The following is a 21,862-nucleotide window of genomic DNA, read 5'->3' on the forward strand; positions in this document are numbered from 1 at the left end:
GTAGACTATCCTACCTTCTCATTATACTCATCTTCATTCTTAGAAATCATCACCTTGATGTTCAAAAGTACCACCCTAAGACCATGAAAGATCACAAGACTAAAGTTACCCAGTAAAGCTACTAAGATTGTAGGCTTAATGTTGTAGACACCTGCCCAGAAAATGTCAAGAGTGATTCAAACAATAAAGGCTGAAATCAACTCAGTTAACCAGAAAATTCACTTCACCAGAACTCCCTTACTTCCAATCTCACCTTTAATTTAATTGAATTCAATTCTATTGAATTGAAATTTCACAGTTTCTTTGTTTACATTCTGAGCACTGTATCAGAAGACCTTCACACTTCCAGTTACAATCAAACTGACTGATTGACTGACAATCAAACATAAAACTGACACAGTCATCTGAGGCTGACAAAGGACACAAGTTCTGTTATCAGACCTTCCGACAACATGGTGATAGTGTTATCAGATCTTTGTCTTCTTCATCAAGAAAGGTAGGTAAGAAATACATAGAAAGATAAATCAAGGAAGAACAACTTCTTTCCCTTTTGGGACTTGATTAAAAGTAGGTCTTATCTGTATAAGCCTTAAGGTTTATGTTTGAAGAAGTATAAGCAGTGGCTAGCCAAGCCTTGGAAAATACATGAGCAATAAGACATATATGAGTCCTTACCTTTTTTTTTGAGTGGCTTCGTTCCTCATCCTTGGTGGCTTTGCTATTTTTCCCAGCACGTGAAAGCTTCTGGTCCCCAGATTGCTTGATGGTGATCTTAATCTCAGGTGGGCAAATATAGTTCTCCAGATTCTTGGGTGGCTTCTTAGCCCTCTTAGTGGTCTGGATCTTAAGTTTCAGGCTCCCCTCTGTGAAGTTAGCCTCCTTGATAGAAAACTCCTGCTCTTCCAGGCCATCTCCTGCCACCCATTTCTCACTGTCTGCATTAGAGTTGGAATCCACATCCCGTCCAGAGCCCAGCTCATCTTCTTCCTCCGGCTCCATCCGCTCTCCCCCTGCTGGGATTCCTTTTCCAGATCCTGGTGCAGGGAGCAAAGATTCCCCTGGACAGCTTGGAGTGCCTGGGGGTTTGGCTGAAGTGACAGACAGGAACTCGTTCTCACCCCCCCTTTGGCGGGAGCTGCTTAAAATCTCCCTGGACTCCATGACAGTCCAACAGTCCCACAGGAGTTCTCAGGAGGGGGACAGGGAAAGGGGAGGGGGAGGGGAACTAAAAAGAGGAGAAAACACCCAAAGTCCCCAAAACAGGAATGTCTTGCTACTGCGTTCAGAGTCACAGGGGTCCAGACACGACGAGATGTTCAGAAGTGACCAGATCTACAACTGAGAAACAGAGAGAAAAAGTCAGCAGTTAAGGCATGATAACCCAAGATCTCTATAGAAACTATGAGCCTACCCATCCCACCTAAGGCCTTAGAAAATACATTAAGGGAAGCCATACTGAATTCTCCACAACCCCTGAGGAGAAAAAGAGAAGAGGAGTGAAAGAGAAAAGAATTACAAATTTTTATTTTTACTGATTTCCTCTGTTTTTTTTTTTTTTTGTTTTGTTTTGTTTTGTTTTTGTTTGTTTGTTTGTTTGTTTTTTACTGATTTTCACTAATTTCTTCTACCAGGAATTGAAAAGTAGAAGTTGGAGACTTCTTTTATCGACATTGAAGGTGGCATTGCCACAGCTAAAACCCCAACCTCAACAGAAGAGAAGTTTGAAGTGGTGATATTCTGGTCTAACAAGGTTAATATAAGTGTTTATTTTATTCTGGCTTTCCACAACTACTCCCTGACCTTCAGTAAATTGTGCACAGGCTGGTTAACTTAGCTCTACCTCAATGCCTTCCATTCTCAAAAGCTATTCCATTTGAAAGAAGAACATTCTATCTGACCTTTCCCCTTTATTTCTTGAAAGCAATGTAAAGTTTAGATTTCAGGCTGTGAAAGAAAGAGAAAAAAAGTTCAGCACAAAATTGTTGAGCATATAACAGGGATTTTTTTTTAATAATTGGCATGAATTTAAAATATGCTATTTTTTATAAGGAAAGATATCTACTTCATTGTAGTATGAAGACACAAATTTGTTTAATTCTCTCCTTATTCTCTACAAGCAATCCAGAGAGCTAAGGACAGTTATCCAAGATTTCTCCTCTCTCATTTGTTCCTGGTAGAGACAAAAAACATTTGGGTATCACCCATACTAGAAATAGTTGAACTAAATCACTAAATCACATAATCCCCTAGTCTGGTATCTTGGTCTTCCTTTTCTTCCCCACTCATAATTTTGAAGTGCCTAGTCAAAAAAGCTTTCAGTTGGCAGTGGTTTTCGAGAGTCCCAAGGCAAGAAGCGAGAAGAAAATCGAGGTCATTTTGTTCATCTTCTCAACTTAGCATCTGACACATTTAAACTATCTTAGTAGTAGCAAAGACAGTCATCCCATGGATTTCTTAGGTTTTAAATCTGTTTTTGATTTAAAGACTTGACTGGTAAATATTTCACATTTAGGGAAATGCATAATTATACCTGAAAAGCATTCATTCACTGAAATAAGGAAGGATTTTAAGATTCCCCCCTCCCCTTTAGTATTATCAAGCAACTCTTAGCAGTAAGGGGCTTTTAGGGATGTCAGGAAAGTTTCTTAGATGTCACCATTTCTCAGATTCCCTAGAAACATTGAAATACTTTTTGGATTCTGGAAATATCTAAGCTTGGCAAGAAGGCAGTGTCTTTGTACCAATTACCACCCCACCATGAAGGGGTAATTCTAGCAAAAGGACTATCTATAAGTTTAATAGGCTGTTGAGCTGAAAGGGTGGGAGTTCCCTATCATTGGAATTATTCAAGCTGAAAGTAGAATGAATCCATAGTAATGAAGTATTAGAAGAAGGAAGTCAAACTTAAAGGCCATGAAATCATATATAAGAATCCCTACTAGCCACATAAGGATTCAGAAAACCACATATTAACATTTTCTATGTTTTATTGTATTTTTGTGTATTTTGTTTAATACTTCCCAGTTACCCTGGACGCTGGTTCAGTCCAACTCTGAAGTGTGATAGATAGCATGACACTTCTGGTATAAAGGATTCCTGCCTTGTTTTCAAGGCTGAATTAGACAATAGATGACGTCTCTTCCAATTCTTGGAATGAATCAATAATTTGAAGCTCATTCAGAGCCTGAGCTACCCACCTGTCCATTTCTTTTTGACAATAACTTCATCAAAAGAAAGTAAAAACAAAAAGAAAATTTGGCAACAGATTTCAGAGCTTTTCTTATCTTATTAATAATTTCTATCTAACCCCAGGAATAGTATCATCTGAAGCTGCTATTTCTAACTTTTTCAAGGCCTCTTCTACAATCTAGCAACAGTTTCAAAGCCACAACTAAATTCTTAAAACTTTCTATAATGTCATACTTGGTGACTTTGCATGAGAGGGAACCATGAATAATTCCTGGAAACTAAACTGGCTTAGGGTTCAAGAAATTATATACCACATCATACTACATCATAACAGATTTTTCCACATATAAGTAGTTCCCACTTTAAGTATACTCAAAACAACAGAAATCTGAAGATCCAAAATAAATGAATTGATTGGAATTGTCTGGGAAATATTATATAATCCCAGACAAGTCAATTAAAGTTGTGGCACCCCAGACAATTCCTTACAACTGTAAGTTGCAGAAACAGATGCAGACCTAAATTATTGGTAGAGAGAATTCCTCATCTGGGAGTTCCCTTTAAGAATTAAATCAGAAGTCCAGTTTAAAAAAAAAAAACATAAGAAAAGGGATAGTAGAGTTAAAAAGGCCTTGGGGGCAAGTTCTGCTTTTGACACTGCATAATTTGTATAAACTTTGCAACTATGGACAAGTCATAACTTCTTAGAGCACCAGATAAGAAATTGTAAGACTTTAAGTTACAGGCAAGGGATTGCCCACACTAATAAAAATAATAAATTTATGTCAACCAAAATGAAACAAGACAAAATTCATAGCTCAGTAATTGACCAGGACACTGTAATTCATGAAACACTTTAAATGCCATCACTGTTCCTAAAATATAAATAAGTCCACTAATAACTTCTACCTTCAACTCATACAGTTTTCTCAGACTTTCTCCCCAACTATATCTTGCTCATTCTTTAAGGAAGATTCCACTTATGACCCTCCTACTCTTGGAAAAGCTCTCTTTCTCATTTCTGAATTCCCAAAGCACACATTTTGACAGCTGATTACTACTAGTCCTTCATAGCTTTTCCCACTATTTCAAGAATATAGATCTTAGGTTTCCAGCTGATTTCCAGGAAATTCCTTCACAGTCAGAGATATGTCCTCTATCTATGCTTGCAATCCTAGAGCACACTGCCAGCACTCAGCACACTACTAGGCTCACGGAGGCACTTACTGTTAATTTGCCTCTTGGCAGCTGCTGAGAAGATTCCAAACCATGGCCACAGAATAATAATCTGGGCTTCCTCTGCTTTTCCTGCCTTATGCTCCAGCTTCTTGCAAACATACACACATACACACACACACACACACACCCCAATAGGGTGGGAGATAAAAGAAAGAATCCCCAAAGAAATAAGCCTAACTTGTCTGTTCACTTCAGCAGTGCATGGCACTCTGTACCTCCTCCGCTGGTCTTTTCCCCAGTGTTTACCTGATGGGCCAAGTTCATAATTCCAACCACTTAGCCCAACGTCCCATCAAGTAATGGGAAAAGGCTGCCAAATCCAGATGTAATGACACAGTCCTATGAATGAACATATCCACATATGCATAGACAAACACACGCAGATGCACGGGAATATCAATACAAGGTGAAACTATTTTTCCTTGTCACATTCCTGTAGTCAGTTACTACTTCTAAGAGAAAGAACACAATGAACACACTGTGCTTTTCTCCTGCCTATGTTAAAAAAAAAAAAAAAGGTTAACCCTTTCTAAGAGGTGAATCAGTAGACCCTGGAAATCTGGGATGAGGGTTTCTTAGGGCATCTTCTCTGAATAACTGAGGGGTAAGCTCAAGGAGTTAAGAGTGGGAAGAGAGAAAGAAGATTAATTGGATTTAGAGCTGAACAGATCTTAGAAATCATCTAGTTCAATCCCTTTATTTGTCAGATCTGGAAACGGATATCTAGACAAATTAAAGGCTGGTGTATATGTTCATATACTGAATAACAAAGATTCAAGCCTAGGACCTCTGGACAACACCATTCTTTTTAAGATTCCCATATGGCATTTCACTAGCTGCGTGGTGATGAGAGACTAGTGGTACTCTAAGGGCAATGGGCTAAAAACCTGGCAATGATTTCCAAGCCTGTGTGTGTGTGTGTGTGTGTGTGTGTGTGTGTGTGTGTGAGAAACACACACACACACACAGACAGACAGACAGACAGACACAGAGATAGACACAGAGACAGACACAGAGATAGAGAGAAAAACACAGAGAGGGAAAGAGGGAAAGGGAAAGGGAGAAGAAGAGAGAGAGAAAGAAAAAGAGGAAGAGGGAGAGAGAGAGAGGGAAAGAGAAAATTAGCTTTGTTCTACTAAAGAAAACCTGAAGCAATTTGGAACATAGTGGTTCTAAATACCTAATATCCAAATCACACCTAATATTACCTGGGAGATAGATGTTGCTGTTATTCCCATTTTACAGATAAGGAAATGAAGGCAGAGAGAGGATAGCAGCTTATCCAAAGTGTACAACTAATGTATAAGGCAAGATTGAAAACTAGATTCAGTGATTTATCTATTAAACCACATAGCCTTTAATAGTAAACAGAAATCCCAGCAGCCCAGGGAACCTATATTAGTTCTTCATCCTTTTCCATCCACCCATACCCATCCTTTCCTTTCCTTTCCATTCCTAAAGCTACAACTCTATCTAAGTTCTTATTTTATTTTATGTCTTAATTAGAAAAAAGCAGGATGCATCATAGCAAAAACTAAACTACAATCAGAAGACCCAGATTCCAGTCTAATACTTACCTAAGTAACTTATTTGCCTTCTTAAAACTCCATGGTCTCTATAAAAAGAGAACAATAACATACCCCATACTCAGGGAAGAACCCCTATTCTGCCTTTCTCTCAGTATCACAGTGGGAGTAAAAATGGAGAATAAGAAGCATTTTAAAAACCAAGAGACCATATATAAAAGTGAACTATTATTATTATGATGATGCAATGGCCTTTTAGGATTATAAGATCTGTGGTACAGTGGTAAGAAATTAAATTGGAAGACCTGGAATCAAATTCTGCCTGTTGTAAATTGTTTGATCAGTTACATAACCTCCACAGGCTGCAGTATCCTCATCTGCATAAAGAAAGGGTTGAATGAACTGCATGGGCTCTGAGATTCCTTTTAGCTAATTGGAATTCTCCCTGCCTACACTGTCTTCCAGTAATAACAACAATGCTACAAATGTAAAGTAGCATTTACATAGCATCTCAAGGTCTGTAAAGCACTTTACAAATATTACTTCATTTTAGCCTTACAACAAACCTGTGAAGTAGGGGCTATTATTATCTCTATTTTGCAGATAAGGAAACTTTGCAGAAAATAGTTGAGTAACTGTCCATGGATCACATACATTGCAAGTATCTGAGACAAAATTTGGTTCTTCCTGACTCCAGATTGAGAGCTTTAATCCACGATATCAAATCACTCGGAATGAAAGCCCCAGGTTAAGCTTCTCAAAATGCACCTTGAATATGTCACAATCTTCCAAATCCTTCAGTGACTTCATATTTCCAATTTCATGAAAGCAAAACATTTTTGACTGAATTTATCAAGGTACCACTATCCCCTGGTCTCACAGTTCTGATAAAACCTTATTTTTCTCAATCATGTACCTTCTGTTCTATTTAGACATTTTCTAACTGTCCTATGAATAATTCATGCATTCAAGAGACAGAATAATAGATAGACTGCCAACTTTGGGGCCCAAGAAAACCTATATTTAAGTTCTTCCTCTGACATCTAACTGGTTTTGTGACTATGAACAATTCATTTAAGTTGTCAGTGCCCTGAACAACTCTCAGATTCTAAGCCACAAAGAAGCTGCTGATCTGAATTTGTAAGGAGGGAGTTTCCATATCAGAAGTTCTACTGATCAATGAAATGGTCCCTTCTAACAGTAGTCCTATTGTGCTAAAGAAATCACAGGTCCCAACCATGACTATTTTCATTCTTTCAACTGAACTAATGAACCTGAAGTGGCATTTTCTTCCAGTTTCCCATCAATCTATCCCAATTGCTACTATATCCCTTGGATGTAGTTCAAGTCTCACTTTGACTCCATGAATGTTTATGATGCTCCAAACTGTTTTGACTCTATGCCTTTGTAATAGTTATGGCCCTTGTTTGCAATACTCTGTTCCCTCACCTTTGCCTGACTTTCCTGTTTGTTTTTTTTTAAACTCAGGTACAATCCCACTTTATAAGGTTTCCCTGATGTTCCCAACTTGTAATGGCATCCTCCCCTCTCAAATGGCATTCCATCTCCCTTCTATGGATCTAGGACACACCGAGTTATTTATATGTGGTCTCCCCCATTAAAATGTATGTTCCTTGAGGAAAGGTATTGGTTTTTGCCTTGCTTTGTATACTTTACTTGTATACTGTACTTTACATTGAGTCTGGCATTAAGAGTGTTAAATGAGTTCTTCTTAACTAAATAACTAATTGAAAGAGTAGAATACTGAAAGTCATCAGTCTAGATGATAGTTCTACTTTGGCTCTTTGTAAACTCTTTGACTTTGGGCAAGCTACTTAATCTTTCTATATTTTAGTTTCTATATTCCAGTGATTCTTAACCATTTTTGCATCAGGAGACCTCTCTGGCAGTTTGGTAAAGCCTAAGCAGTCCTTCTCAGAATAATATCTTTTTTAAAGTATAAAATAAAATATATAGAATTCCAAAGGGAACCAAGTATATTGAAATACCATTCTCCAAATATTTTTAAAACAAGTTCTCTGACCTCAGGTTAAGAACTTCAACTCTACCAAGAAAATGAAGGTGTTAAACTAAATAATCAAGATCTAGTGGAATCCAAGTTCCCAGAAGGGAGAAACTTGTGCACTTCTGTCTGACAATACCCAATCCTTAGCATAGGCTTTGGCCTTGCATACAGTAAGCACTTAGTCATTGACTACTAAATTGAACTGAACCAAAATTGAAGATCCTTATAGTTCTAAGAATCTATGAGCTATATCACTTTCCCTTTTACAAAATTATATCTTTCCCTTGGTGAGTTGTAAAGAACATCTATCCAATATAATTTAATTCATTTTTAATATCCTCAGTTCTTATTAGTCTAACATTCTTCTGAATTTTTCCCCTTGACCCCCAACTATTAAACAGTTATTATTGAAAGAGAACAGTTATTATTGATAAGGTAGGAAGAGTTCAGATCTAATGCTTAGGATAACAAGGTAAGTCCTCATTCTGCCTCCAATCAACTATGTGACTATTGATAAGTTATTCCAGACTTTAGCATTTAGAGACAGAATGGGCCTTAAAATCTAGATCTTACTTTCCTCAGTTAAATTAGGATAGATGATCAATGAGGTTTTTTCTGTCTTAAAAATACCCTTTTCTATGTCTTATAGATTCTAAATCATTCTTACATAGGAACACTTCATATCTGCTCAATGAATACTGGTTAATTGATTGATTGCTTCATTCAATCTAAAACTACCCCATACCATAAGGGTAGTCAGTCAAGTCAACTTATAAATATTCATTATGAAATGATTATTTGAAATGCAAAGTATTGTGTTAAGCATGGAAACTACAAAGAAAAAAAAAGGAAAAAAGACCTTCTTCTCACAGTCTAATGGGAATGCAACATGCAAACAACTATATATAACCAAGATATACATGAAGTAAACTGAAGATAATTGAGAGAGAAGACATACAGAATAAGTTAATATAAGTTAATAATAACCTTTGTTGAACAAAAACTAAGCGCTCAATATCTTACCTTTATTATCAACCTACCTACGGATGCTTAATATATATTACTCTCCTTTCTGTACTTTGGATTCCAGCCACATCAGCCTTCTTGATGTCTCTTATACTCAACCATTTCTATTTCCTATCTCTACATCTTTGCCCTAGCTATACCCCCTTTAAAACTCAGATCAAGCAACACCTTCTAGATGAAGACTTTCCTTATCATCATGACATTAATGCGATCTTACTAAAACAAAAAAAAATACATATACTATATATGTATATACATTATCATTTTTTTCATACATTGATTTTTTTATGCACATTTAGCTCTACAGATAACCCATAAGCTGCTTAAGGATAAGGTCTCTAATTTTTATCTTAGTATCTCCAGAATCAGGCACACTATGCCTATGTCCAGTAGGTGTTTGTTAACTGATTGTCATCTACAACTCTGAAAAGCCACTCTACTATTTTCAAAGAGACAAAATGTGAATGACAGACCAAGAGAGCTTCAATGATGACTTTATCAATGTCCAATGTCCAAGAATCAGCAAAACTAAGAACACCTGGTCAGTGTTTTGACTTCTGTAGTGTCTTGAACATAGTACTGATGGAAAGCATAAGATTGATCTCACACTCTCAGCAGAACCCCATTACCCAAGCCATCCTTCACCTACCAGCTTGATAACTGAAAAGGGAAGGAGAGTACCCCTATTTTCCTAGAGACATGGCTGTTACAGTGTGATTTTCACAGAAACCTTTCATTCACACAAAGAATCCTCTATTTCAAGAAAAATAGTCTTCTGAAAAGGGGTTCATAGGTTTGACTAACGGGTTAGAATGGACCTTATAGTCAGAACTACACAGTTCACTCTTTTCTTTTCTTACCTACTATTGGGATCTAGAACACCAAAGTTCAAATATGACTTCTGAGACGTATAAGTTACAGGACCTGGTTTCAGCTTAGCCTCCTTTAGCACAATGGAGAAATTTGTTGCATTTGGAGTCAAAAGTCTGAACTGAAAGCCTAACTTTTCCATGTACTTTCTGTAACTATGAACAAGATAATTAATCTTTCTAGGTGTCTTTTTCTGTAAATCGAAGGAATTGAACCAGAGAACCTATAAGACCATTTCTAGCTCTTGAGCTATGATCCTAAATTGGAGAGACTATTAATACCTAGAGAACATCAATCAAATGAGAAAATGCATATTTTGCAAACCCTTATAGCACTAAATAAATGTGACCTGATTTTATTCCTATTAGGTCAGTCTCCTCACTGTTCTCTTGAAATATTGTTTCCATCCTTGTACTTTTGCTCATACTACTGTCCCTATATTGTCCCTATTTAGAATGACTACCTTGCTATTTCCCTTTTCTCCTAACCAAATTTCTACCCGTTCTTTAAGCCCCACCTCTTCAAAGAGATTACTTTGATCCCCAATCTCCCAATCCCAGTGATCTCCTTCCTCTCTGACCTCCTATTGCACTCAGAGTCTGGAAAATGTCACTCAACACTTACATTCTGCCTCATATTGTTTTCTATTTCTCCTGTGCTAAGTTAGGCTTCCCAAGGGGATTTTAACCTTCCTGATTATGGGACAATGACTTGTATCTTTCACAAAATTGCATAGGAACTGGCATATAATAGGCACTCAATAACTTTGCTGATTGACTAATCAATCAAATAATTAATTAATGGTCACATCAGGAACACTGAATAGTCAGAATAGTGCTCCAAAATTCTGACCCTTCTCTTCCTAATAAAGGAAGGAAATGTAAATGGGAGCAAAAGACAGACACAAGGGAATCTCCCACTAATGAACAGTAAGCTTAGAATACCATTCTCCTAATGAAAGGTTAGCAACTGCTTGCTTTTAATATAATCCTTGAATCAAGCACCTAAAGCTCATTGAATACCAAAAGACTTACAGATCAGGCTTGCTTTATATGGTCTTCTCTCCTCTTTCTATAGGTAGAAATTCTAATCCTGATAAATTGGGGGGGGGGGAGGGAAGAGCAGCTCCAGGAGGCCTACACCATAATTTTTTTCTGGAGAAAGACTATGTCCCCTCATACACATTTGTGTTTGTGCTCGTGCAAGCATATGCACATGAATGCAGACACAGAGAGATGACTATATCCTTGCTCATACCAGAAAGAGCATGTTTATGCACAAGTTTTCTGATTCCAAGACCAAAACTTTTTCTACTCCTACCACATGACTCATCCTCAGTGAAATGTGATGATGACATCTCTGCTGTCTGCTGGAGAGCCCTCCTGATTTCAGAGAATAATCAGTTCTCAACTGGGTCAGAATAGGTCATGTTTCATTGCAGTGGCCCAGAATAATCCATCTAGGTTTTCCCTATACCCTACCTAATACCTTTGCTATTCATCCAACCTAGAATTATAGGCAGAACTTAGTGTAAGCAAAATGGGTAGTCTCCAAGGGCAAAAAATGTAGAAGATTGTTGTCATTATTACATCATTTCCATCATATCCAACTCTTCATGACTTTATTTTGGGATTTTCTTGGCAAAAAATAGTATAGCAGTTTGCCATTCCTCTAGTTCATTTTACACACCTGAAAACTGAAGCAAACAAGGTTAAGTGACTTGCTCCAGATCACACAATTAGCGTTTAAGTCTGGATTTGAATTCAGGTCTTCACTATGCCACCTGGCTGCCCCCTGCAAAAAGATAGTCCTTTTTTCCCTTAAGCAATGTATATGTATGTGTATATTTTTTTAATGTCAGAAAATTCTACTGTCCAAAGTCCATATTTTGTGAAAAACCAAATGGCATGTACTATACAGTTACAGACTCAAAGACTATGATAGAATTGTCAAACCCTGTCAAGCATTTTTAGACTCCCTCACACTTCTGTAGCATTTTAAGTATTACAAGACATTTTCCTCACATCCAAGTAAGTAGTACAAGTATAATTTTGCCCTAAGGCTCTGAGAAGTTAAATGCCCAGCCCATGATTAAACAGTAACACCATATCAAAGTTGTGACTAAAATCCAGGCCTTCTGATTTCCAGGTCCAGTGCTCTTTCCTGTCTTAGATCTACCTGTAATGCCTTCCCCTTTCCATCTCTCCCTAAGTCAAGTCCCAGCTTGTCCATGAAGCCCTCCCTGCCCACTCCAGATACTCCTCTGAACTTCTCTAAACTATAGGTCTCATAATCTAAACTACACAATTCACTCTTTGATTAACTACTATTCAATGCTTCATTCACCAACTATTCATCAACTGCTTCATGTGTGTTAGTCTTGTATCTCCAACAATATTGTAACTTTGTTAACAGTGTTTTATATACTTTTTCATACTTTTCTTTTACATGCCTCATATCAGCAAGCACATTTCTGGAGCAACATTATTGTGACTGGTACTCAAAAGCTATGTAGAAACCTCATGGTCAGGTACAAGAGCTATGCTTCTAAGCCCTAATACTGGGGAGGCTAAGGTTGGCTGATTTCTTGAGTCTGGGAATTCTAAACTGAAAAAAAAAAAAAAAAGATCTAGGGTCCAAACTAAGCCCAGCATCAGTAAAGTGAGCTCCAGGAGATCAGGGGCCCACATATTACCTAAGGAGAAGCAAAAAGACCCTGATCAGAAATAGAGCTAATCAAAGTTCCTGTGGTGATAAGATAATAAACAGTGGGACTGCAATCAGGGGTAGACCCTTTCAATCTAGGAAAGGAAAGAGAGAAACAAGGAAGATGAGAAGGAAGGAACGAAGGAAGGAAGGAAGGGAGGGAGGGAAGGAAAAGGGAGAGAAGAAAAGATGAAGGAAGGAAGAAAAATAGGAAAAGAGAGGGGGAGGGAGGGAAGATAGAAGGAAGAGAAAATCACAAGTACAAGGTCTTTATATCTAATTACCTTTGTAATTTTTGATTAACGATCTCTTTTTTGCATTTCAAAGTTCTCAAAACAGAAATAATAATAAATTCCTCAAAAGACACTGTTACTAATGATTCCATTGGTTTTTGCTACAGCTTTTAATTATTCCACATCACTAACAACTTCCATGACCCAAGTGTTTCAAATAGAAATTCCTATGGTCCCATGACTGACATACAGATCCCTCCAATCCAATCCAAATTCATCTGGTCTGTTCTCAGTCCCCATAGAGTTCCTTCCCCTTTCTATAAATCCTTGGCAAGCAAAATGAATGAGTCCAAGTCTTCATGTTTATTTAATTTAACTAACAGTATTGCTTTATTTTTCTCCCTATCCTCCTACATATTCCACCCCCAATCCTTTAATAATATTAACTTACATTTGTATAATATTTTGCAGTTTACAAAATACTTCCCAATACATTCATTAACTTGAACCTTACTAAAACAGTTTGAGATAGACAAGGAAGGTATTAAAATCGCTATTTCAGAGAGTTGAAAAAAAAATTAGACTTCTCATACTCTCAATTCTGTTTCCTAGAGAAGCCACCAGTTGCCCTCTTCCCTCTAGGACAAAAACATATTTACCAGATACAAACTATGCAAGTAAACCTTAGACAGAAGATAGAAGCAGCAGCAAGAAGTGTTTTCAAAAAATAGACACAACTCCTGATTTTGAGCCGCTTAGAAACCATTTGAGGAAATCAGTTTCTCCTGTATTTGAAACGCTGGCTTTTCCATAGAGTCAGAACTGGAGAGATTTTAGGATGCAAGCTAAATGCAGGAATAGATTCATATTCCCCAGAAAAATTCCAGCAGTGTACTTTCTTCCTTGTCTCCCTTGTCCAGTTATACCAAAGAAGACAAGGTGAGAGGAAGATCAAAGTTTTCTCACCCCTTCAAATACTACCTCAAATCACATCTTCACATGCCACTATTACCCACCAAACATCTTTTCTTCTAAACTTTGTCCAGGATTCCCACCCTCCATAAAGCCTTCCCAGAATAATTCAACCTATCACATATTCATTTTTAACCTGTTCCACTTTCCAGAACACTTTGCATATTTAGGCATATTTCAACATAATTATGATTGATTAGATAGATGATCTTGGTTCAGTCCCCTTAGACAGATTTGAGAATTCAACTGTTAGAGGTCAAGTGAAAAGATCACCAGTTTTCTTTTCTTTTTCTTTATGAAACAGGCTAGATCTATTGCTAGGTCACTGAGACAACTATAGATATGAACTAAGCAAAGTGTTTATTAACTAAGATTGGACAGCAGTAAAATAAAGTTTAAAAGAATATTGTCTCGAACATCCTCATTTTTTAAATCCCCCCATATATGAGACCTATAATAGTAATTTCTTTTGAAATGGAATTATTATAGGATTTCTCAAAACAGCCCTCTACCCAAATACACTTAAAATAAAACAGTACTGGGATATAGAAATGTGATGAGTACTATGAAGTTCACAAAATATAAGACATGACTATTTCTCACAAGAAGTTTAGAGTCTAGTTAATGAGATAACATATAAACAAAAAGAAAGTTTAATAATAACTCAATAGTAGAAGAAAAGGCAGTCCATTTGTCAAATGAGTGATACTAGCAATAACTGCTATTAGACAACCTGGATTGATAGCTATTCAACTTCAGTCAAATCACTTATAGATTTAGAGCCAAGAGGGACCTCAGAGGTCAACCAGTCCAACCCTCTCATTTTACACACGAGGAAATAGTCTCAGAGAGGTCAAGCAACTTGGAGGTCATACAATTAGCAAAAGCCCCTTCAAGTTCTAAATCCATAGTCCTGTGATTCTAAAAGGACAGATAAGTGAGGACTAGAGTGATCAGGAAGCAGTTCATGAAGACTGAAATTTGACTTAGCTTTAAGGACTTGTAAGCTGTGGACAGGTAATAAATACTGAAAGTATCCTACCAAGAAACTATAGGAGAAAAAAGCAAAGATTTGGGAGAGCTCATAGTTTATTCAAAGAAAAGTAAGGAGACCAATAGCAAAGAGCCTATTATAGTCTATAAAATTCAACTTTCCTGATACCTGATTCAAATGTGAGAGAACATGAAAGAAAGAGTAGCTAGATCAGGGAACAAATGTACTATGAAATATTTTCTTAGTAACAATAAGCATCCCAGCTTTGGTGCAAACAAAATCCAGTACAGGCCAATTATGCTAACCTCTTTTTTCTTCCATGCCTATTTAGATCTATAAAATATAGCTAAAAGCAAGAAATTGTTATCTCTGCCACTGCCTATGAGGTTACTTGTGGGGACTCTTATTCTCACTCCATTATGGGCACCTCATCCATTAAATTGTTCTTGCCCCTTGAGAGCCTATGAATGATATAAGAGAAGTAAATGACTAGATTGCTTCCTTATCTGCACTCTGGTCAAGGGTACAAGAACTGCACAGCTCAACTGAACTTTTAAAAGAGATCTTTCTTGACTGTCTTAGACCTGTCCAAAGATTCTCTGGAACTTACTGGATATCGGAACCAAATGGATTGGCACCAATCAAAGTGATCTCCTGGCACCTGGGAGTTCTTGTGTCATGTACGATGTGATGAGATCTGACGTTAGTTTTATTCTATATCCTGACTGAGTTCTAATCTGGATTTGCAACTAAATCTTAGTGATATTTTGAGAAATTCCATTGATAAGCTTGTGCTTCTGTTTGATCTTCTATCAAAATATGATAATAATGCTTGTCTCACCTACCTCCTACAGATATCTTGGAACTAAAATGAGACGAGTTACAAATTTGAATTCTGGAGAAATATAAAGTGTCCTACATAGAAGAGATTATCAGTGATAGGAGAATATGCTCGGGGAAGGAGAACTTTCCCCCCTCTAATTTGACAGAGCTTAGGAACTCTCATTTGTTCACCATCCCCTCATCCTTCCCTAGCACTACAAGAATCAGGCACCTTTAGTAACATGAGGGTCAGCTCAACTCTGTTTGCCTGTAATTATTCTACAAGAGTATGAGGGAGTTAATCTGTGCCTGCTGATCATAATCAGTCATCAGTTCCTGAGGAGAGTGGGGCCACTTCCTACAGCCAGAGAAAGGCTTTAGACTTCAGGGCTGCTTATGTGGTTCATTAGACACCAGTATCATTCACTCTGGTTTGAGTCAGAAGTCATCCAAGTGCTGGTCTTCAAACCAAAGGCCAAAGCTTTCTCCCCCTCCCCCTGCCCCCCTCTTCTTTCAGTTCTGGGGAAGGGAAATTGCCTAAAGGAAAACACAAACAGCAGAGGAAAGCCTTGGCCTGAACCACTGAACCCTGTGGAGAAAGCCAGTTAAGAGTCAGTGATTTCTCCAAGATCTTGTCATCCAAGGTCAGAGCTGTCTCAGAGTGTTACTTTTCCAGAGTTTGGTTCAGCCTAAGGAGGTGTTTAGATGCTAGTCAGAGGCCCAAGAAAAAGAAAGAAGAAAAAAGGAAATGAAAATGCAGAGCCAAAACAATATCCTAGGGCTGCATTTTTTTTTCTTTTGCATGAAGTCTGCTCAGTGGGTGTCCGGGTGTTTTCTTTTCTAAGCACATCACCCTTTTGTTCATACCAAGTAGAGTATTTGTGACCTCAGGAGAGCTCCTATGAATCAAAGGAGAGGTTGAGAAATAAAACCACAAAGACACTAAATACCAATAACTATATTTATATGGCTAGAGCACCTTGCTGAATAGGCTAAAATATAATTTACATTTATTGCTCATGTCCATATTATTTCACAGAATGAAGATGGACCAATAATCCCATTCTACAGAGGAAACTGAGGATGAGGGAAAAACAGTGACAGCTAACAGCAACAAAAGCCTAAAGGTTTTTTTGAAACTGATCTGCATTTGTCTTACAAACCTCAAGTAGGAGGATACCTACTCCATAATTATTTAAAACCAAAGCAATTCCATTTTCTTCTGCCATAATCTTCAATACTATATGTCTCTAAGCAAAACCAATACATTATTTCATTTTTTTTTAGCCAACACATTTCCTCAAAAATGCTAATGTGTTAATAATAATTCACCTCCTTTTTTGGCAGGAACCAAAGTTGAAAAAACTGAAAATACCATCACCAAAATTTTTATTTATTTCCCATCCCTGGGTTATAGGGGAAATAGAGGGGAGGAGAGAGAAATTGGCTGGGTCCCTTCTCAATAGCTTTCTGGTTTCAATTAAAACTTCAAGTCTCCAAGGGAAAAAATTGGCATTCTGGGAGGCTGAAGGAGAGCCAAGAGTCAGTGACTCCACAGGAACCCAGAAAGGATGTCCCATTCCTCTGACTAATTCTCATCTTTCTCCTTTTGCATACATGCTAGTAGAGATGAAAGGACATTCTTGACAGAACTCTTTTTTTTCCTTGACTCTAGCTTTAGTGCCAGGGAACTATTGATTGGGCCCCTAATGGAAGTGAAAGCCAAGATAACAGGAGGAATTAAATAGGAAAATCTGAAGGGAAGGGCATACCTATTTATTTCTTCTTTAGCAAAATTCTCTCTCAATTGGTAATTTTTCACCTACTTATCAAAGATTTCTGTCCCAGATTTCTCTCTTCTCTCATTACCTCCACTCTATTTCAAGACACACCAAAAGTTAACAATATTTACTAAGTATCCTATGTGCTAGGCACTGTGCTAAGCACCATACTAGGCACTAAGAAGAGAAACAATTCCTGTGTTCCTGGAAAGGATGTCAGCTGAGTGGACTGTTGGGTCAATAATGGACCATTACTGGTGTCTGCTGGGTAAAGTGCAAGATGGGAACTCCCAGCAGTTCTTTACTGCATAAGCTCCTGATGTTAACATACAAAAGGATCAGATTACAACCCTTCACTTCTCTAAACCATCTTAGGAATTGCATCAATAAACTCATATGGCGGTTGATATTTTCTTTTCCAAAAGTAGTAATAGACACATTCCCCAAGAAAGTACACTGCTCAGGAGATACTTTCTCTTTATCTCCCTCCTAGCCACCTCTTCTCTCTACCCCCAGCCCCATTTGTTTGTTCCAATAACTCTATTTTCCCCATAAATGAGAAATATCATTTTCCCCTTTTCTGAATGCCTATTACATTTGCTCTTTACCCCCTTTTCCCTGAGCTTAGGTCAGGTTACATTGCTACTACTATCTTCCACAGTCTAGGCTTGATACCAGCCCAACAACTGAGAATCAGAAATGACTGTAGGCAAAAGCCACATACACTCTTTATCCTCTCTGGAAACTTGCTAACAGGGTTATCTCTCCCTATATATTGGTTAACTTATTAGTCAACCCCCCAAAAAAACAAAACAACAAAACACAGCATCTTCGGTCTGATACTATTTCTCTCTGTCTCTCTATGTTTGTGTGTCTCTGTTCTCTCTGTGTGTCTTTCTGTCTTTCTCTCTCTTCCTGTCTCCGTCTCCGAAATCTCAGTGTTTCTCTCTCTCTCTCTCTCTCTCTCTCTCTCTCTCTCTCTCTCTCTCTCTCTCTCTCTCTCATTCCAAACTCTCCAAAGCATCCCAAGTTGCCTAGTTATCTATAGAAGAAAGATATGTTTCATCTCTCTGGGAGTTTAAGGGTCAGAGAAATGGAGAACAGGAGGAGGAGAAAGGGAGAGACTGACCAGGGATTTATAAAAGCATCAGCTATATTTCTAAAGTGCTACTGACCCAGGTTCCCTCCCCTCAGTCACACACCCTCACCCTTCATCCACCCTTTAGTTACCCTACTCATCTGATGCCAAACCTCTAACTCCAACAGGCATAGTGGATGCTGCCCTCCCCATCCACAATGGAGTACCAGTTTCTCAGATATAACTTTCCATCAACCCTCTGCCACATCCCACACTTCTACATTTCAAATGAAGAAAAAGGAGAGGATGGCTCAAATCAAATTTAACTACTTGACAGAAAACCAAAAAAAGAATGGGGATGGGGTGAACCTAAAACTGACAAGTTGTTTCCTGGAAACTTGCTTTTCAGAACTATCTTGGCATAAACCCATGGGAAAAAAAAATAAGAGGGAGAAAAGAGGGAAGAAGGGGAAGGAAGGCAAGGCTGGGAAAGCAAAAGAGTAGTTTTGACAATTCTTACATACTGAATTTCCTACCCCAGAACTTTAGAAGGGGGAAAAGATATGAGAGCTGGGGGAAGTAAAGGGAACGAAAGAGAAGGATTACTATACACCTCAGCAGAAATTGCTCTTTTGGGGAGAGTTTCTCCAGGGATAAGAAGACACACAAATTGCCCTTTTAGCATTAGACGTCAACCATGAGATTATCAGTAGAGTTTATTTGAAGCGGAAACAAATCGGAAATCTTTCTCTCAACTGCCTTTTTAGACAGATATCATACACACTCGGAATCACACAGAGACACATGTAAAGAATAAACGCTACATCAGGGGGCAATAGGAAAAAACCCCCGGAGGCAATAGGTTAAGGTACCATAAGCAAGACATATCTCCTACTACCAATCAAGCAAACTTTCAGATCTCCAATGAAAATATTTCCAATTCGGATTTCATTATGGAGTTGGGGGGTGGGGGAAGGGTTGCAGTGGTTTGGTTTGGGTTTTTGGTGGGTTTGTTTGTTTTTTGGAAGGCAGCATTTCAGCAGTAACTTCATTTAAAGAATCAACATTACATGGAACAGATTTCTAAACAATCCTCCCCATCATAGACACAACTCAAAAACCATCATCACCATTATCATCATTCTTTAAAATATTTGCACTACCAGTTTAATCTACTCATATCTATAAGAAGCATCTAAAAGGTTATTTTGGCCAAATAGTAGAGGCATCTAAATAAATAATTTTTTTTAGGGGTAGGAGGTTTTTCTTGGTTAGTTGCTTCCTTCTGAAAATCACAGAAGGGGTAATTCTTCCATTAATTTCTTGCCCTCTATCTCCTCACAAACATAAACACAGAGTTTATTATAGCAAATTGCTGTTTTTAGGGAATGCCTGTCCTTTCAGTATCAAAGAAAATTAAAAAAAAGAAGAAACAAACATAAATCCACTCAATGTGATCTGAAGAGAAAGACACTAATACACATACACAACCACACACCAACCTTAGAGAACTGGACCATATCTTCCCTGGTTCTTCTTTCTATTAATGACACGTTAGATTCTGATACATTCCACACACACACACACACACACACACACACACACACACACACACACACCCTTAAAAAAAACAAACAAACAAACAAAAAAACAACTAGGTTACAATGTAGCTCTCTAGCTCCACTTAACCTGTAAGTTAAAAAAAAGGGGGGGGAGAGCAAGAAAAAAGAAAAACAAGCCCACCTCCTTCCCACCCCTTTCTGAGCTCCCTCCACTCTTTTTCTGAGTTCACCCCAGCCCACACCAAACCCGCCAGCCACCATCAGCAGGCAGCACGACCGACGTTGGGTGGAAAAAAGGGCGGGGGGGGGGGAGGGAGGAGGGGGGGGAGAACCAGAGAAAAACCAGATTATGCAAAACTCAAAAAGCTCCCAACCCGCCAAGCCTGACCCTTCCACCGCCACAGAGCCATTCCAATCGAGCCCAGTATCGCTCCCCACCCCCAAGATCCCGCAAGAATCGCTCTCCCCCATACATCCCAACCCTCCTGGCTAAGACCAGCATCCCGGTCCACCGCCGCCCCTACCCCAATGCCACGGCAACCCCCTTCCCCCCCCAACCGAGAGACATTAACTTTTGCATGCTGGAAAAATAATAATAATCCTACTCCTCATTCACATCCTTTTCAGGCAAATCGCTCCTCAGGCGAACCCCCGGACGCCCGGGCGATGGTTTCAGGATTCCTCTCCCGCTCCGAGGGTTTTGCTTTTTTGTTTTGTTTTGTTTTTTGTTTTGTTTTTCAAGGTCGATGGTATTTACTAACCCATATCCCAAAAGGCCGGCGCGTCTCGGGAGGGGGGCTGTCGCCTCGGCTCGATCCTCCTCCTCTGTCTCTTTCTCTCTTTCTCTCGGCTTTTAGATCCCGGTTTCAATCGCTCGCCCGAGCCCCCAAAGGTGCTGTTGCGGCAACTCCATCGCGATAACCATCTGTCAAACAGGGAGCCGCGGGCGGGCTACACACGCACGGGGGGCGCGGGAGGAGGGGGGCAGAAAGCGCATAGAGGCGGCGGCGGCGGCGGCGGCGAGCGCGGAGCCCCCGGAGCCCCCGAGCCCCGCAGCCCAGCGCCGCGGCGGCTTCCCGACGCTGCCCAGCTCAGCTCGATAGATTTATAGAGAGAGATATCAAGGGGGAAAATGGCGTCTCCGGAGCTTGAGGAGTCCTGGAGTAATCAAATTCACACACACACACACACACACACACACACACACACACACACACACACACACACACACAGCAGTCTGGGCTAATTTTAGCAGGAGCCCATTAAAAAAAAAAATCCAGTCTCTGATCAATGCAATTTTTTCCCCTTAATGGTGGAATTGATTTGATTTTCTTTAAAAAAAAAAATGTTCTTTCCCCCTTTTTTGGCTTGCAGAAGACGGTGCACGGAGAGCGAAAGAGGTTTTGCTGATCTCTGCAGTTTTAATCAGCTCCGAAGCTTTTCTCTCCTCTCCTCTCCTCTCTTCTCCTCTCTTCTGCTCTCCTCTCCCCTCCTCTGCTCTCTCCTCTCTCCTCTCTCCTCTCTCCCTCGCCGGCGATTGCTAGTGCTGCTGCTGCGGCTGCCGCTGTTGCTCCATTGCTCACCGATCCACCTCCCCCCACCCCCACCCCCTTTGCCTCTCTCTCCTCTTGCTCTCGCTCTCCTCTCTCTCGCTCGCTCGCTCTCCTCTTCCCTCCCTCCTCCTCTCTCTCAATCTGTGTGTGTGTGTGTGTGTGTGTGTGTGTGTGTGTGTGTGTGTGTGTGTGTGTGTGTGTTTGTGGTGTGCGCGCGTGTGTTCCTGTCGCCCGCTCCTTCTCTTGCTCCTTAGCCTCTTCTAAGTCCTGAAGCAGGAGGGGGAA

General features: G+C 39.2%; 1 protein-coding gene across 1 annotated transcript in view; it reads right to left on the minus strand.

The window, feature by feature from the left end:
* The window catches only part of SETBP1 (SET binding protein 1), a 478,472-nt gene extending 457,277 nt beyond the window's left edge, over positions 1 to 21,195 (minus strand). The window contains exons 1-2 of the mRNA XM_051969680.1: positions 20,786 to 21,195; positions 676 to 1,338 (exon numbers count right to left, since the gene is read on the minus strand). Coding sequence (XP_051825640.1) covers positions 676 to 1,161 — 486 coding nt within the window. The 5' untranslated portion in view covers positions 1,162 to 1,338; positions 20,786 to 21,195. The remainder of the gene's footprint in view (positions 1 to 675; positions 1,339 to 20,785) is intronic.
* Between the last annotated feature and the right edge of the window lie 667 nt (positions 21,196 to 21,862).

This window comes from Antechinus flavipes, chromosome 1 (assembly GCF_016432865.1).
Source record: "Antechinus flavipes isolate AdamAnt ecotype Samford, QLD, Australia chromosome 1, AdamAnt_v2, whole genome shotgun sequence".
Classification (NCBI taxonomy): Eukaryota; Metazoa; Chordata; class Mammalia; order Dasyuromorphia; family Dasyuridae; genus Antechinus; species Antechinus flavipes.